Here is an 18,111-nt window from a genome sequence, read left to right as displayed (position 1 = left end):
ATGGAAAAATATGTGCCTCCTTTTCACACTTCCATGTTTCGTATCATTACAGAAATTTTAACATTAGCCAAAGATAATAAGAGTAAATACGAAATACACGTTTTAATAAATGATTTCATTTACTAAGAGAAAAAAAGCTATTCAAGTCTACCTGGCTCCATGTGATAAACGAATTGCCTCATAAATCTTGTAATTGGTTGTGCCTCCCTTGCCAGCAAGAACTGCAATCAAGCATTTGCGATAACTGGCAATGAGTCGTTCCCATCATTGCAGTCATTGTCCTGCTGCATAACTCAAGTGAGCTTGATTTTAAGGTCATTAAGTCATAGGCAAATTATGGCTAGTCATCCAGGTCCCTTCACATCTAACCTTCAGTATCATGTTCAGTTTAATGTTAGCTTCATGGCAGGTGTAACATCATTCAACCCCTCCAAAAAGTTCCAAGTTTGTCCTGTTTGTCCCAGAATATTTCTTCTAAAAATTCTGAGAATCATTGAGATGTTTTGTTGCAAATCTGAGCCTTTGTCTTTTGCCTTGGAAATCACAGAAAATATACTTTAGAAACTAAACTCGCTAAGTGTGTGTGTGTGTGTGTGTGTGTGTGTGTGTGCGCACCCTTTACAGTTTCCAAAATCCATCCTGTGGGTCAGATTGGAGTCTTTGCCCTTGCATTAGAGCACAGGTGTCGAACTCCAGGCCTCGAGGGCCGGTGTCCTGCAGGTTTTAGACGTGTCCTTGATCCATCACAGCTGATTTAAATGGATAAATGACCTCCTCAACATGTCTTGAAGTTCTCCAGAGGCCTGGGAACAAACTAATCATCTGATTCAGGTGTGTTGACCCAGGGTGAGATCTAGAACCTGCAGGACACCGGCCCTCGAGGCCTGGAGTTCGACACCCCTGCCTTAGAGGGTACTTCACCACAAAAGGAACAATTATATACTAAGTGAGTCATCTGTATTTTGGGTTTCTAATTGTTTTGTTAGTTTAACATTCTGTGCTGTTTGTTGGTTCACCTCACTTTATTTCATTTTCACAAATCAGGAATGAATCAGATACGAACACTTACAAAAGAAGGCTCGACTGCAAACCAGAAAAAGCTAATGCTGTTGGTTACATGGTGGATGTTAAGAGTTTAAAACTGGTAAAATTCACTTTTCTTTGTAGTCACTTTAATTTAAATCATATATCCATATAGGACTGTGGGATGCTGAGGAGTGACTTTAATATGAGCACATATTAACATAAATGTTATCATGAAAAGACTAAAGTCAATTATGCTTTGATAAGACAGGCAGAAATATTGTACTTTTGAAAATACAGACAAGAATTAGAAGTCAAATCATGAGTCATAGTAACAGAGTTTAGATGAGAGACATACTGCAAAATACGGACAGATTATGGACGCATGATTTTATGTCTCTGTTTGTAATTGTTCTGCGGAAACATTTTGGTCAGGATGCTGAGGATGTGGCAACTTTGTTCTCCAAAATGTAACAAATGGCTAACAGATGAGATTTGGACGAGATGTACTATATGTTTTATCACCTGCACCAGAAGCAGTGGAAAGGCTTTTTCTGTCATTAAGACAAACATACAGGGGATAACGTACCGTTACACTGACACATGTAACAGGAGGAAGCAGGGCAGGTGTCAGAACAACACAGTCATAGTTCAGCTGTGCATTCATGTAAATTAAGCCTACAGCTGGAAAAGAAAGCTGCTCTGCTTCTACCACTGTAATGTCAGTCCTATTACTGTCTGTTTGGCAGTGTAGCACTCATACTTCAGCCACTGGACCAAACAGTGATACACAGAATAAAACACAAGCATACAACATTAAATATGTAATGTGCAGTGATGGGAATAACGGCGTTACTTTTTTCAGTAACCAGTAATCTAACTAATTACTATTCCTATCGTTACAACGCCGTTACTGTTACTAACAAGAAAATGCGGTCGCGTTACTATTGTTTCAACAAACAGATGGTTGAAGCTGTGTTCAGCTTACTGCATCGTATATCAGCTGCAGGAAGTAGCTGTAAGTGATCTGGGCGCTACAGCTTTAAGCAGCTGCGTGCTCCTGCAGGCGGCAATCACTTTTTGGCACAACACCTGGAGCTAAGGGGGGAAAACAATGGCATGAGTGCTGCTGTTTGGCTGAGGAAGAATAAAGTAGTCGTGGTCAGCCAATCACATGACCACTTAAAGACAAAGCAACAAGGTGACATATACCAGTTTATAAACTGTGTTGATCGGCCAGTAAAACCAGAGTCATGATAAACAATATATACGCGTTTTTTCCTAAATAGTTTCGTCACGTTTACTAAGGACAGTGCAGCGAGCGCTCTCTGCTTATGAGCAAAAAATAAATAAAAATATATATATATATATATATTTTTTTTAAAAAAGCTGCTTTTCTGGTGGAAAAATGCACCACATCAACCAATCAAAAAATGATATGGAAACATGACGTTTGGTTGTTTAGGAAGACGGGGACGATTTAAGTGACGGCGAGAGAGAGAGACTGAGAGAGAGACTGAGAGAGAGAGAGAGCGAGTTTTGAGATGTGAGAGATTTGTGAGGTTTAGCGTGTTTGGAGTGTGTAGTTGATGTGCTGTCTTGTGTAGTTAGTGTGCTGTCTTGTGTAGTTAATGTGCTGTCTTGTGTAGTTAGTGTGTAGTGTTGTGGATAGTGTTGTGTTGTGTGTCAGAACAATGAGGTGACTGCTGTCTCCAGGTAGAAACAGGAGTGACACACCTGCTGCTGTCAGACCTGCAGGTATCAGGCTGTGATGTTTCCTTTATAGTGGACAGAAATATTTGCAGTGGCACAAATAATTTGTGGCATCTTATTGAAGAACAGCTGATTGTTCTGTAAACAGTTTGAAATGGTTATAAAAAAAAGGGTAAAATATAAATGGCTGCAAATAACTTTGTTTGCAAAACTTGTGAATATGATTTTTAAAATTGACAATTTATGTTTACATTTAAAGTTATGAAATAGATTCAATAAACATGTTTGTGGCTGTTACAGTAAAAAATATAACTTTTTCTACTTGGATTTTATGTCTTTTTTCTGGTTTTAGATCAATTGTGTTAACACAGTTTGTCAAAATGAAAACACGACTGTAAATTCAGACATGTGAGGTTGTGCTGAAAAGAATGAACCAAACAAGGCAAAGGAAATGTAGGTGAAAGGTGAAATGTAGAGGAAACATCAGAAGTGGTTAACATGGCCGATTATACCCTCGACCCCAGGGTTAAACGTTTTTTTAAAGTAACACAATAGTTACTTTTCAGGTAATTAATTACTTTTAGAATCTAGAATCAGTTACTAACTCAGTTACTTTTTTGAAGAAGTAATTAGTAACTATAATTAATTACTTTTAGAATCTAGAATCAGTTACTAACTCAGTTACTTTTTTGAAGAAGTAATTAGTAACTATAATTAATTACTTTTTCAAAGTAACTTGCCCAACACTGGTAATGTGTAGGCTCTCTCTTCCTCTCTCTCTCTCACTCTCACACACAAACGCACACACACACACACACACACACACACACACACACACACACACACACACACAACTTGCTTTTTATATCTGAGTGAGGACATCCAGTTGACATGATGCTTTGCCTAGCTGCTTACCCTAACCATCAACATGAACCCTTAGTCTAAACTAATTATAACCTGACACTAAACCCAGATTTTGAGCCTCAGAGTTGCCTCCAAACTTGTGGGGCCTGGAAGGAACTGTTGGTCCCCACAAGTATAAGTAACAGTCGGATCTTTGGTTTGATGTACAAGTGTGCACACATACACACACAAATATATATTCGCAATGAAACTCAGCTGTGGGTCTCGCCTGTAATATTTTGCCTGTTAAGACCCTGTGTTTTACAGTGTTGACTGAAATGAGTGTCATCTCATCATTTAACAGATAAATGTCCACGAGCACCAGTCGATTTACATTTTCAATCAAAATCCACAACTAATGCAGAGAGTTGAATGAGCTACACAAAGGTGACATGTACATTTCTGTTTGTTTCAGTTTTTTTATAGTACCAAATATAAATTTTATAGTGCCAATTAAAAACATCAGTCAGGGCAATATTATGGATATAATTCCAATAAGTTTTTCCCTTTTCACTATTCCCTGTTTGAATGAGTCTGTGAGCTACTTAGATCAACTGGATCTTTTTGGAAAGACACGTCTTCTCAAATCGTGCGGTAAGAATCTAAAGTAAATGACATTTACCTCATTTGTATGGTTACCCCCGTAGGAACTGAGTCAATAACAGCTTCCAGCACAAAACTCTGGCAAATCAAATGTGAAAAACTAACCGCTGAAAGGGGTGCAGCCAAAAAGTATCCTTACCTCATTTGAATTGATGTAAAGACACAAATCACATTAAGAAATAATCTAAAACAAATAAAGGAAGCAAAACTCATGTAAATGACTATATACTACAGAAAGCAGTGGGTGAGAAGACATTCAAAATATTCACCAATCAACCACAACATTAAAACTACATGTATTGGGGATGCCATGAACTCAGGCACACCCCACAGTTGAACCCAACTAGGACGCTGGCAGATCAGCTGATCTCAGTGCCAGCCCTCTCTGGTTGCCCAGCTGACACAGTGTAGGTCCAACCCAGCTTCTCTTATTGTGCTGTATCTGACTAATGATATATCATATCTGTTGCTATTTATGACCTCTCTGCTCTTTTCTTTACTGGGGTAGTGCATAAGGAAGGATGCAGCAGAGATGCACAGGGAGGGAGAGTTTTGCTATGCAGCTTATCCAGCTTAACCTGGCCATGCTTCCCCCACGGGGTGTCTGTAGCCATTGTGTGTTATATTAGCTGGGTAAGGTTAGTTTTGTCAAGAGAAATGAATTTGTTTATTTATTCATTTTTGAATAAATGGATGGTGAACTTTAATTTACCTTTCACCAATTATGCTGTTGTGGCTGATCGATTACAATAAAAGAACTAACATAATAATTAATAGTGTTCAATAAACACATATTTTTTTAAATCACATAATTGGGACACATTCCCAAAATTTTCTGTTCACTCTACATAATATTTCTTTTCAATTTCCCATTTCACAAAGTTTTGTAAGACTCGAACGTCCTACAGTCTACAGCCAAACCATGCAGCTGTAGCCCAGCATGCAGTTGTGTATACAGGAGAAAAGACGGAATAAAGTGAGGGGGACATTTATACACTTACCAAGCACATGCTTACTGTAATAATAAATACAGATAGGTGCATATTCTGAGCCAACTTAGATGACAGTTGCTGCTTCATATTCTCTTGTGTGATCATAACGCCAGTAACATTGGAAAACACGTTTATTAACGGTAAAACTGTTGGGTCCTGGAACAAGGTGCAAGAAGGCTGGTGTGTCTCCCAAAAGTTTTACAGTTAACACAAACTTCCCTTTCTCTTTTTACTTCACCGGGCTCCAAATAGCAACCACGAGCAATCAACCAGATCAAACTGGTGAACCTTCAAAGAGCACTGACCTACTTCAGTCTTTGAAAGAATCTGTTTAGACAAATACACACTACATTTACATGTAAAGACACTGATGTGTATTTAGATAGAAATGTGTTAGTAATGTCTCTTTAAACATTTCCCATGACTATTTCATGTTGGCTTGAAATAAAATATCTCCCTCTGCTGGTACTACAGCTTACTGCAACTTAAGCATGCGTGTCCTTTTCATGCATAAGAAAGGCTGACGACCGCATGGTGGACCAGCATGTCTAATACACGCTTTGCCGTGATATCGGGTTGGAACACAAATTTAATATATCACGACCAATCTTTCTTTAAACTTGAGCTACTGTCAGTTTATGTCATGCAAAAATAGAAGAATTTAAGTAATACATTACAAGGATTTGAAAACGATATGTCTGTGATCCCACTGTGTGTATTATTGTGTTAAGTAGTCCTAAATTATCTAAATTACCTGCTGCATAAGTATCATATGTCGCTTGTATCTCATACATTATTACTTACTTACATGGTGTCTGAATTACAGCTACTAAATCAGGTAGAGCTGCACAGCATTGTTAAAGATAAACTTGCTTTAAAACACAAGTCGAAAAAATCAATTTTTAAGACATTCATCGAGTAGAGCACTGAGGAGAAGAGACCAAAGGACTGCAGCACTGGGTTCACATCAGGCTTTCACAGTACAGAACAGTACATACGTTTTAACAATTAGAGTACTTTTTACATTTTAGAGCAGAACATCTTATACAAGCAGCTTATTTTATTTATTTCATTTTACTGTATTTTATTTTCATTTTCAAGTGTTCAGTTATAAAAGATTATTTTACGAAAGAAATCCACAAATTAACAAATTATTCTGTATCATAAATGTGATTTCAGGATTTGTAACAATCCAAAAAGTTCTAAAACTGTTTGATAGTTCAGCAAGTTCAATAAGAACACTGGAGGCCAACTTCAAGCCAGCTGCACAAGTCACCATCAAGGTCGTATTTTGGAGATGGAGATGCTCTGTCCCCACTGCTGTTCGGCATAGGCCTGAACCCCCGACGTGAGATAATTTACAAGAGTGGCTACGGATACCGACTACGGAATGGAACAATCTGAATATCATTTGGAGAAATGTAGTCGGATGGTAACTAAGACAAGGAAAGTAGTCTGAACCGAGGGAATTGCACTACCAGAAGGTAACATTGCAGATATCAAGGATAGCTTCAAGTAACTGGGAATCCTACAGGCAAATGAGTTCCATGAAGAGGCTGCTAGGAAAGCCTGAGGAATCAGCTGAATGGGAAGAACAGCATCTGGGCTATCAACCCCTACAGGCTGCCAGCTATCAGACATTCTCCTGGGATAATAAAATGGACAAAAGAGGAGATAGAAGCTCCTTACCATGCAGAGAGGGTTTCACCCCAAATTCAGCACCTCGAGACTATACCCTAAGTGGAAAGAAGAAGGCCGAAACAAAGATCATCCATGAGCACAGAACAAGCACAAGATCAAGAAAGGCTTGGGTCTACCAACTGTTGCACCAGGCAAGAGCCCAGGCTGTGCAGAGATACCCCTGATACAATCCAGCGCATCTGTGGTGATACATGCAGCTGCACCGAGTGATAGCACCATCAGGAAAAAGGAGTACAAGAAACTCCAGAAGTACCAAGGTCTGGGAAAAGAGCATCAGCAGATGTGGAGGGTGAAGGCAAAAGTGATTGGAGCAGTTGGTTCATTGACCCCCAAGCTGAGTGAGTGACTCCAGCAGCTCCTCTGGATCTCAGGAACAACACCTAGGATCTCTGTCTGGTTAGAAAAGATTCAACTAGTTCTTGTTTTTTACATATTCAGCGATGGAGCAGAGGCAGCAGAGAAACTACAGATGAGCTTGTCATCAGATTCGACTGAAACTATTATGGGTTGTAACTGGAAAATATGAGACACAACTAGCTAAGAAATTGTCACATTTGAAGCAAGGTGAAGGAATTAAGAGAAAAGCAAATACTACATGATCTGCGAGACACTGGGGAGAGTGAGGGAAAGGTGGGAGAGGGCAGCAGCCTTCACATCTAGCTCGACACATCACACATATGCACATATATGAATGCACAATCTCTTTGCCACCCTCTCAGACACATGCACACAGGCTGATCAACGTACAGCTTTCCTTTCTGAAGTGGTTCTGTGTGTGTTTGAAACTTATGTACTGGCATCAGTGTGAGCAGATCCAGGCCACTTATAGACTAGCAGCCACATTAAATGACAGTGTGAGGGGAAACATTTTGTTACAAATGTCTAACAGTGGTACCCGTGTACCAGCATCGATATGATCCTTGCTGGTTAAGCTGTATTAAACACGTTACACAGCAATGATGTCAAGTCCAAACTTTGACCACTGATTAGTGTGAGCACTCCTTCTAAGTGACTGCATGCTCTCGATTCTGTAATTACAGAAATGATCTCGTTAGTGGGACCAGACTGAGCAGTTGTAGCTAACTGTGTGTGTGACTGTGTGTGAAGCTACAATCATTTGAATCACTTTAGTAACATGTTACCTGGCTATGACAAACAGCACACAACTGACACCCAAGTAAGCCAGCAGAATATACATCCAGATATCAGGCGAGAGGGGGTTGAGGAAGGAGAAGACCCCAGGGTTGGTCCCGTTGGGCTTGCGGTACAGTATACTTATACCCAGCGTCATGAAGGGCTTGGAGAAGTCGATAACCTTCTCGCGCACATATGTGATGGTGAGCGGAGCCACTGCAAGATCAGCTTTCTGTCAATAGGAAACATAAAAGGAAAGAGGAATAGGCTATAAGTTATGGGTACGGGAGGAACGTAGAGGCAATCAAATTAAGCAAACAGGGTCTTTACACACTACAGAGTCTGTCTTGAGGCACTTAGCTAGAAATTTAAAACCCTCTTTATCTTTCGACCCATCAAGAACACCTCCGTAATTAAATTCACTTTTTGCTTTCTGGAAACTAAATCAAAACATTCAGTTATTTCCTCTGTCTGCTTCCTCCTGTGTCAGTGTAGACAAAATAAAGACGCTGCGGATGTGAGGACACTTGGTTAAGATGCTGCAACATGTTAGCTTGTAAAAATATCATTATTGATTTATTTTTTAAATCAAAATATTAATGCTTGTTTCCAAAGTTTACATATATTACATTGTTTGGAAACCATTCTTAGACAGCAAATGTGCTACAGAAATAGACAGGAAAATCACACCACTACATCTTAGGTGAAAGCTATGTTGGTGTTGACAGTTCATAAATCTCAGGCTGCATTGTGACTCTAAATTCTAAACATCCACAGCAAGGTCAAGTAGCTCATTCCTCAAAGATATATCCTTTTTGTATTATGAAGGTTGCCACTTAAGGATAAATAGACTGAGCTCACTGCTGATAGATGGAAGTCTATGATAACATGCATCTGTGAATCCATTCACACTATTAAAAAACAACAACAAAATCAAACAAAACAGCAAAACAAAACCGGAGCCTCTGTTATGTTCTAGAAAATGTTTTGGTCCCATGGTTTCTGTGTACCTGAAGTTTCACTGCAAATCAATGAAAAACTGCTCACTATTAAACATTAGTGAGATATCAGTAAATACTGAAATAATCACGTATTAAGTGAAAAATGAACAAAAGATCCTCTCGAGGGGCAACTTTAAGACGACAAGGAATGGTTTTACAATTGGAGGATGCTGATATTGTTTCCCTCGACGTCTTTTCTGTGCTTTTGACTCGGTTGGCTGACTCGAATGAGGTAACCTACAGATGTTGCACAGCTAGTCCAACTCATTCAGAATATCACATCAAGCCATGCCATTGCCAGAAAGTTTGCTGCATCTTCCAGCACAGTCTCAAGAGCACGGAGGAGATTCCAGGAGACAAGGAGAGGGCCATCGAATGTCCATCAGCAGGACCTGTATCTGCTCGTTTGTAGGAGGAGGACCAGGATGAGCACTGTCCAATCCCTACAAAATGACCTCCAACAGGCCACTGATGTAAATGTCTCTGACTGACAGACCTCAGGGTGACATAGGGGCCCAACATCCTCTAGTAGGCCTTGTCCTTGAATAATAATATGTAGTATGATTAATATAAACTACTACACATGTGCATGTATAATAATGACCCTTGAATAAAGACATAAAACCATAAAAAAGAAGTCATGATAGATATAAAAATGAAGAATACTGTGCAAGAATCGCCATACCAAAACCAGTTATGATTTTATTTCTATTATGGCCACTCATATTTATTGTGTTAATGCAGTAACATCACTGTTTTACAGGTTGGGATTTGAACATTTCATGCAAATGCCCGTTGATTTGGGATTATCCTTGATCCCGACCCAACTCTTAAACTGAACATTTCGTAGCTGCATATAAATACACATCTGTGAGATGATCAGGAATATTGTCTTTCTCTAATGGTTAAAACATTATTTGTGAAGAAGTTCATGAAGTCATTACTAGTTAACATTAAATCAATGTTAAAGGCTCAACAGAGCTCTGACTGTTTGTCAGCCTGGCTACAGTGCTGAAGAGAAACCTGGGGTTGTTCTTATTCTCCTTAATCAGTGACGAATAGTAAGATGTTCTAGCTTGACGGAGCAACAATGTTATGTTACAGAGCAACAAACTATTTTTTCTAAATTGGTGAGATGTCATTTTATCTAGCTTACAAGTTATCTACTTTAAAATGTGCATTTAAGAGTTTTATCAGGGAGAACTTCTAACTTGAGGCTTTGTTTTTCAGAGAAGCCACAGTCATACGCAGTGAAGATGTAAAATTATTAACAAGATAATAAACCACTGTAACATCTGCCATAATGAAATGTATTCCCTACTGCTGTGTAATCCATTGTTATAAATGTAAAACTAGAATTGATCAGACAACAGAGGGTTTTCAGGGAATATTGTTTAATGATCACTTTCTGTGCATTTTGGTGGGTTCTTTCACATTTTGAGAGAAGCCAACTGAGTTTAATAACAGATGAAGTGACATGTTGATGCTCTCATTTTCAGCATCTACATGGATGTTAAAATGACACAATAATTATTTTGTATGAGCCGAGCGCTACATCAGATAAATTCTGAAAAATCTGAATCTCTTAGTAAGGGCCAGGTAACAACAAATAAAAACACACTGAGGTTAATTATGGAGTTCCACAGGGTTCAGTGCTAGGACCAATTCTGTTTACATTATACATGCTTCCCTTAGGCAGCATCATTAGAAGACATAGCATACATTTACACTGCTATGCAGATGACACCCAGCTCTATCTGTCCATGAAGCCAGATAACACACACCAATGAGTTAAACTGCAGGAATGTCTTAAAGACATAAAGACCTGGATGGCCGCTAACTTTCTGCTTCTTAATTCAGATCAAACTGAGGTTATTGTACTCGGCCCTGAAAATCTTAGAAATATGGTCTCTAAGCAGATTCTTACTCTGGATGGCATTACCTTGGCCTCCAGTAACGCTGTGAGGAACCTTGGAGTCATTTTTGACCAGGACATGTCCTTCAACGCACATATTAAACAAATATGTAAGACTGCTTTCTTCCATTTGTGCAACATCTCTAAAGTTAGAAATATCCTGTCTCAGAGTGACGCTGAAAAACTAGTTCATGCATTTATTACTTCCAGGCTGGACGACTGTAATTCATTATTATCAGGAAGTCCTAAAAACTCCCTGAAAAGCCTTCAGTTGTTTTCCTATTAATATTTCCTAATAAGATTAAGTTTTCTCTAGAAATACCACAAGTTTTCTACTTATTTCTAAATATAAAACTTTAGAACACCAAATCAGTAGTTTGTCTCAATTCATTTGACTGGACTTTTCTACTTTGTTCAGCTCAATTTAGCACGTCATCCTCAAGTAAGCTTCTCTCTCAGCGTACACTTCCTGGTCTTTTGAGACCCTGTCTACTGCAGTCACTTTCTGTCTAACTCAAGCTTGCACAAGACTCACAACTTGCAGAGAAATGGGCCCTTTGACCATGAAAATATCTGTCACGACAATCTCGCACTGCACTGATCAAGAAGAGAAGCAGAACAGAGGAGAGAGGAGAGCTGTGAATAAGTTAAAGGAGCCTTGACCCCTTATGGGTGCTGCTTCTAATGAGGTCAGATATCGACTATTGGGCAAGCAGCCTCTTCCATTTTTCTGCCCATGCAGCTCATCCTAACTGGGATTTTGTTAGGTGTAATGCTCTACACTGTGAGCAGATTGTGGGTGGTTGTGTGTATGTTTTTAATAAGCTCTATAGGGGAAACAACTCACAGATGAATCTATGCTCTTCTTGCATCACTGTCCTGTCAAATTGGGCTTGTTGTTCTCTTTCTGTTTTCATTCTTCACTTTCCTTCTTGGTGAGTCTGTAATACTCCTCACTTCAGTGAAACTTATTTCCAGCATTTGGCTGGGAAACGAATTCCACAGTTTAAAGACAAAAGCAAAGACAACACCCAATGTAGTGATTGGCTATGGCACTTGTGCTACATTTGATAAATTAGTTTTTATCTTATCAACAAACCACTTATTTTAGCTAATCAATGAATTATTGTCAAAAAAGTCAACTGACTATTTAACTGACTACAATCCAATCTAGCCCACGTCAGTTCAATTTCAATTTATAGTACCAGCTCAAAACAACTGTTTCTTCAAGGTACTTTACATTGTAAAGTAAAATATTACGTCATGAAAAAATAATAATCTGACAATACCCAAGCACTTGGCAACGGTGGGAAGGGAAAATTCCCATTTAACAGAAAGAGACTGAGGCAGCTATTTGCCATTAAGGTTGAGGCGTGAGGGAAGACAAACACAGAGAGAAAGAACCAAACAAAAACTCTAATCACATGCAACAGAGTCAACAAGAAATGTCCAGTGAATTATGGGAAGTCCCTCAGCAGCCAGAGCCAATGGCAGCATAATTAAGGGAGAGTTTAGCCCTCGTTATAAGTTTTTATCAAAAAGGAAAGTTTTAAGACTAATCTTAAAAGTATGGAGGGCGTCTGTCTCTCAGATTCAATTCAGTTAATTTCAGTGTTATTTATACCGCCCCAAATCACAACAACAGTCGCCTAAAGGCACTTTATATTGTAAGGTGGACCCTACAATAATACATCCAGAGAAAAACCCAACAATCATATGACCCCCTATGAGCAAGGAGCATCGTTGTTGATAAACACCACAAGTCCATTAAGTTCAGGATGATCTTGTTATTAACAATATTATAACTCCTTTCAAAGGCAAAAGAATGAGATCACAGATACAAGGGGTGAAAATAAGCTTTCTCTCAAGGGTGGATGGGCTCTCCCTTAGCATGGGATGAGGAGTTTGGGAGGGGCTCAGAGTAGAGCCACTATGCCTTCACATCATATGGGGACACTGAGTCCAAATGGACCATGTTCTGCACCTCCATTGCTAAGGCTGCTCAGGAAGGCCAGCTCTGTTCTGGGATGCACCCTGGACCCAGTGCAGGTGGTGGGAGACAGAAGGACTCTGGCCAAAATAACATCTCTGATGGACAGAGTCTCCCACCCCATGCATGTAAATGTTGCTGAACTGCAGAGCTGCTTCAGTGACAGACTGCTGCATCCTCGATGCATGAAGGAGCGTTTCCGCAGGTCCTTCCTCCCTGCAGCTGTCAGACTGTACAATCAGAACTGCTCCCAACAAACATAGATGTTTACATCTGCGCTGTAACTGCAATAATTTAACCAACCGATTCACACTACAACCTGGGTTTGCCTCTTATCTGTAGTTAATTTTATTTAATTTAATAACTGTACAGTACTCTGTTTATAGTAACCACTGTCCTTGATGTAAATATGTAAGAAAAAATGTGTATGTTTCTGTTCTGTGTCCTGTGTACTGTTTGTTTGTATATGTGTCTCTCTAGCTGCTGTTACAACCAAATTTCCCCTTGTGGGACAATTACAGGATTATTCTATTCTATTCTATTCTATTCTATTCTATTCTATTCTATTCTATTATACAGCCACAAAGATGGTTGATGCCTGTCATGGTGTCAGTCCATGAACCAGACAGTGGGCACTGGAGAATAAAGGAGCCTTCAAGCTGAAGAAGTCCTACTACAGCTTGGTTATCATGTGGGAGGCAATGCTGGTGGTTTGTGTGGTAGCAGAAGTAAAATCTCGGGTGTGCGAGGAGCTCGGTGAGGCCATCAAACAATGCCTTTGGTCTGCCTTAAAGTGATTCTAGCCAACCGTCAGGCAAGCGCTCTACTTTTACTGTGTATAGTAGTGGTGGGGTGCTGCTGACTTCAGCTGAGGATATACAGGTCCTTCTCAAGAAATTAGCATATTGTGATAAAGTGCATTATTTCCTGTAATGTACTGATAAACATTAGACTTTCACATATTTTAGATTCATTACACACAACTGAAGTAGTTCAAGCCTTTCATTGTTTTAATATTGATGATTTTGGCATACAGCTCATGAAAACCCAAAATCCCTATCTCAAAAAATTTGCATATTTCATCCGACCAATAAAAGAAAATTGTTTTAATACAAAAAAGTCAACCTTCAAATTATTATGTTCAGTTATGCACTCAATACTTGGTCGGGAATCCTTTTGCAGAGATGACTGCTTCAATGCGGCGTGGCATGGAGGCAATCAGCCTGTGGCACTGCTGAGGTGTTATGGAGGCCCAGGATGCTTCGATAGCGGCCTTAAGCTCATCCAGAGTGTCGGGTCTTGCGTCTCTCAACTTTCTCTTCACAATATCCCACAGATTCTCTATGGGGTTCAGGTCAGGAGAGCTGGCAGGCCAATTGAGCACAGTAATACCAGGGTCAGTAAACCATTTACCAGGGGTTCTGGCACTGTGAGCAGGTGCCGGGTCGTGCTGAAAAATGAAATCTTCATCTCCATAAAGCTTTTCAGCAGATGGAAGCATGAAGTGCTCCAAAATCTCCTGATAGCTGCATTGACCCTGCCCTTGATAAAACACAGTGGACCAACACCAGCAGCTGACATGGCACCCAGACCATCACTGACTGTGGGTACTTGACACTGGACTTCAGGCATTTTGGCATTTCCCTCTCCCCAGTCTTCCTCCAGACTCTGGCACCTTGATTTCCGAATGACATGCAAAAGTTGCTTTCATCCGAAAACAGTACTTTGGAACCCTGAGCAACAGTCCAGCGCTGCTTCTCTGTAGCCCAGGTCAGGCGCTTCTGCCGCTCTTTCTGGTTCAAATGCGGCACCTGTAGCCCATTTCCTGCACACGCCTGTACACGGTGGCTCTGGATGTGTCTACTCCAGACTCAGTCCAGTGCTTCCACAGGTCCCCCAAGGTCTGGAATCGGTCCTTCTCCACAATCTTCCTCAGGGTCCGGTCACCTCTTCTCGTTGTGCAGCCTTTTCTGCCACACTTTTTCCTTCCCACAGACTTCCCACTGAGGTGCCTTGATACAGCACTCTAGGAACAGCAATTTCTTTCTGTGTCTTACCCTCTTGCTTGAGGGTGTCAATGATGGCCTTCTGGACAGCAGTCAGGTCGGCAGTCTTACTCAGTTTTGAGTAATGAACCAGGCTGGGAGTTTTTACAAGCCTCAGGAATCTTTTGAAGGTGTTTAGAGTTAATTCGTTGATTCAGATGGTTAGGTTAATAGCTCGTTTAGAGAACCTTTTCATGATATGCTAATTTTTTGAGATAGGAATTTTGGGTTTTCATGAGCTGTATGCCAAAATCATCAATATTAAAACAATGAAAGGCTTGAACTACTTCAGTTGTGTGTAATGAATCTAAAATATATGAAAGTCTAATGTTTATCAGTACATTACAGAAAATAATACACTTTATCACAATATGCTAATTTTTTGAGAAGGACCTGTAGATGAGCAGTGGAAGGAGATATTGAGGACCTCATTCATCCCACTGAAACATCTTCTGTACAGGAAGCAGAGTCTGAGGACAAGGGCTGACCATTACGGTTGGAGTGGCTGTAGCTCAGGTGGTAGAGCAGGTCATCTACTAATCAGAAGGTTGGTGGTTTGATCCCTGGGTTGGTGGGTGGGCCTCTGCAATATTGTGTAGAGCTCTGGGATGGTGCCTCTGTATTACTGGAAACTGATAACTGGAAATGTGCTCCAATTACAGACAGAACACAGGGTAACTGGATCATCTGTTAGTCAACTAAAGGACGAACAAGGCCATAGTATGTTAGGGTCAGTATGTTTGAGGGTGTGTGGGAGTTTGCCCAACCAGTCTGCATGTGGTTTGTAGATGTGGAAAAAGCTTTCAACAGTGTCACTAAGGTTTGTGTGTTTACTTCAGTTATTTCATATTAGCCTCATTATGACCCCAGTTGGTTTCATTATATAAATACAAATAATGTTTAGTTAAAATGACTAAAAACTAAGTGATATCACAAACAAGGCCCTTAAATAAGCTTTTAAGTAATAATATAGATTGTACATGGGATAAAAGCTCCAAGATTGTTTATACTTTAGATAAGTATACGTTTAGTTTTACGAAACATGCAAATGAACTTTAACTTTGCAAAATCTTTTTTTCTTTAGATGGCATATTTACAGAACTAATAATGCCATGAGAACAAGTAAGAGTTGCTATTATTATTATTTTGCTATTGTTTATACAGTAAATTACAAGCTGGTATTCCATTTATGTTAAATATGTCAATAGAATGAGGGTTAAGTAACTGAAAGTTCTCCATAAATAAAATGCATCACTAAATTTGATTGACTGATTGACTGAACCACTTTTATAATGATTGAATAATAATGCAGAAACTCACATGATCCATTAGCTCCTTGACCATGCCATTCCACTGGCCTGTGTTCTCATCCTGGACACCATATTTTCCATCTTCCACCAGGCGGACCTCGAAAGTAAAGCCTAGGATGTTGGCCAGCTCTCTGAGTAGATCGATGCAGTAGCCCTCAAAGCGGTCGTTTCCATAGAGTGGTTTGTCAGACTTCTTGAACATCACGTATGGTTCTTCCTGTTGGGCAAAATAGGGAGGAGGGATGAGTCTTAGCAGCACTTTCCATCTTTTACCTACAGATAAAGTGTATAGGTCATCTGATATGTGAGCCATGCAAACCCCAACATAAACTCCCCAGGTTGGTAAAGCATATATAAAGCTGCTGCTGTGTGTGTGTGTGTGTGTGTGTGTGTGTGTGTGTGTGTGTGTGTGTGTGTGTGTGTGTGTGTGTGTGTGTTTTCCAGTCGTCCCAGTTCTGTGATGTGAGTTGGGGTTGGTACAAAGTGAGGCATGACCATAATAAGAGATAATCCCCTCATATCAGTTACTGTGTGCATCTCTCGGGCACGTCAGACTGGCGTTGGGCACAAGCTCAGCTTTTCAGGGTTCCACATGCTTTAACAATAAGATGAGAGATGCTGATAGACAGACACAAAAAGGAGAGAGCAAGAGCTGGCACATACCCTCCGTTCACATGAACAGCTGGAGAAAGCTGTCTTTTTTCAAACCATTTCCTTTCTGCCTCCCGCCTACTGAGCATCTCCTTCACCATGTCCTTCTCGTCTCCCTCCACAGCTCACTCCCGGTTTCCTCCTCCACCTGCTTCCTCCTCTTTACACCTCTGCTTTATGCACCATCTGTCTTTTTTAGCCTTAGATGCTCATTCGTGCAGAATATCCCTCATTTCTTGTTTCTCGCAGACAAATAAATCGCAAAATATATCACCAAGCAGGTGTTATTTATCAGATAACTGTGGCATGACTGAAAAAAAATCATTTAAAATTGTTAATAGCTTTGACATGGTTTGTCACGTTCCTTAGATTTGGTCCTGGGGTTTTCAGTTTTGCTGTTTTAGATTCCTAGTTTGGATTCTTAGTAATATATTTGACTATTTTTTATTATTCATTGTTGTTCGAAAATTTCAAGTACTGAGTTTTGTTTTTGTTGATTGTTTTTGTTCCTGTTTGATTCAGATAGACTGTGTGGAAATCACTGAGAATTAAACTTCTGTTTTTAATTTTTAGTTATTATTGTCATGCATTTCAGTTTTGCAATCTTGTGTTTTGTTAAATGTGTAATATTTGTACTTTTTACTTCTCTCCGTCTTTCGCTGTCTGTTCCTCCATTTTTCTTATTTCTGGATTAGTGTCTTGGTTCCCTTGTGCTAAATGGTAAAATGGTAAATGGCCTGCATTTGTATAGTGCTTTACTTAGTCCCTAAGGACCCCAAAGCGCTTTCCACTACATTCAGTCATTCACCCATTCACACAATTGCAGCCAGGAGGCAGCCTGGGATCGAACCACCAACCTTCTGATTAGTGGCTGACTTGCTCTGCCACCAGCATCGATGTGCTTTATTTTGTAAGAGAAGGCTGTAAAATAACAGAGAGAAATCCCAACATTCATAAAATCTACTTTGTACAAGCACTTGGCGACAGTGGGAAGGAAAAAGGCCAGTTTAACAGCAAGAAACCTCCGGCAGAACCAGGCTCAGCGAGGGGTAGCCATTGGGGCCAGCCTGAACCATTTCGGGGTGATAGGAGCGAGTCTAAATTAGTTCACTCTCTATTTTTTTCCTCTT

General features: G+C 40.0%; 1 protein-coding gene across 4 annotated transcripts in view; it reads right to left on the bottom strand.

Annotated features, from left to right (window-relative positions):
- LOC120719346 (glutamate receptor ionotropic, kainate 2) overlaps nt 1-18,111 on the bottom strand; it is a 330,887-nt gene that overhangs the window by 73,709 nt on the left and 239,067 nt on the right. For all 4 annotated transcript variants that reach the window (XM_040008464.1, XM_040008466.1, XM_040008467.1 and 1 more), the window contains exons 11-12: nt 16,341-16,547; nt 8,078-8,301 (exon numbers count right to left, since the gene is read on the bottom strand). In XM_040008464.1, coding sequence (XP_039864398.1) covers nt 8,078-8,301; nt 16,341-16,547 — 431 coding nt within the window. The remainder of the gene's footprint in view (nt 1-8,077; nt 8,302-16,340; nt 16,548-18,111) is intronic.

This window comes from Simochromis diagramma, unplaced genomic scaffold, assembly GCF_900408965.1.
Source record: "Simochromis diagramma unplaced genomic scaffold, fSimDia1.1 OVJJ01000313.1, whole genome shotgun sequence".
NCBI classification, from domain to species: Eukaryota; Metazoa; Chordata; class Actinopteri; order Cichliformes; family Cichlidae; genus Simochromis; species Simochromis diagramma.
The sequence above is the reverse complement of the archived record's forward strand: the minus strand, read 5'-3'. Positions and strand labels throughout refer to the sequence as shown.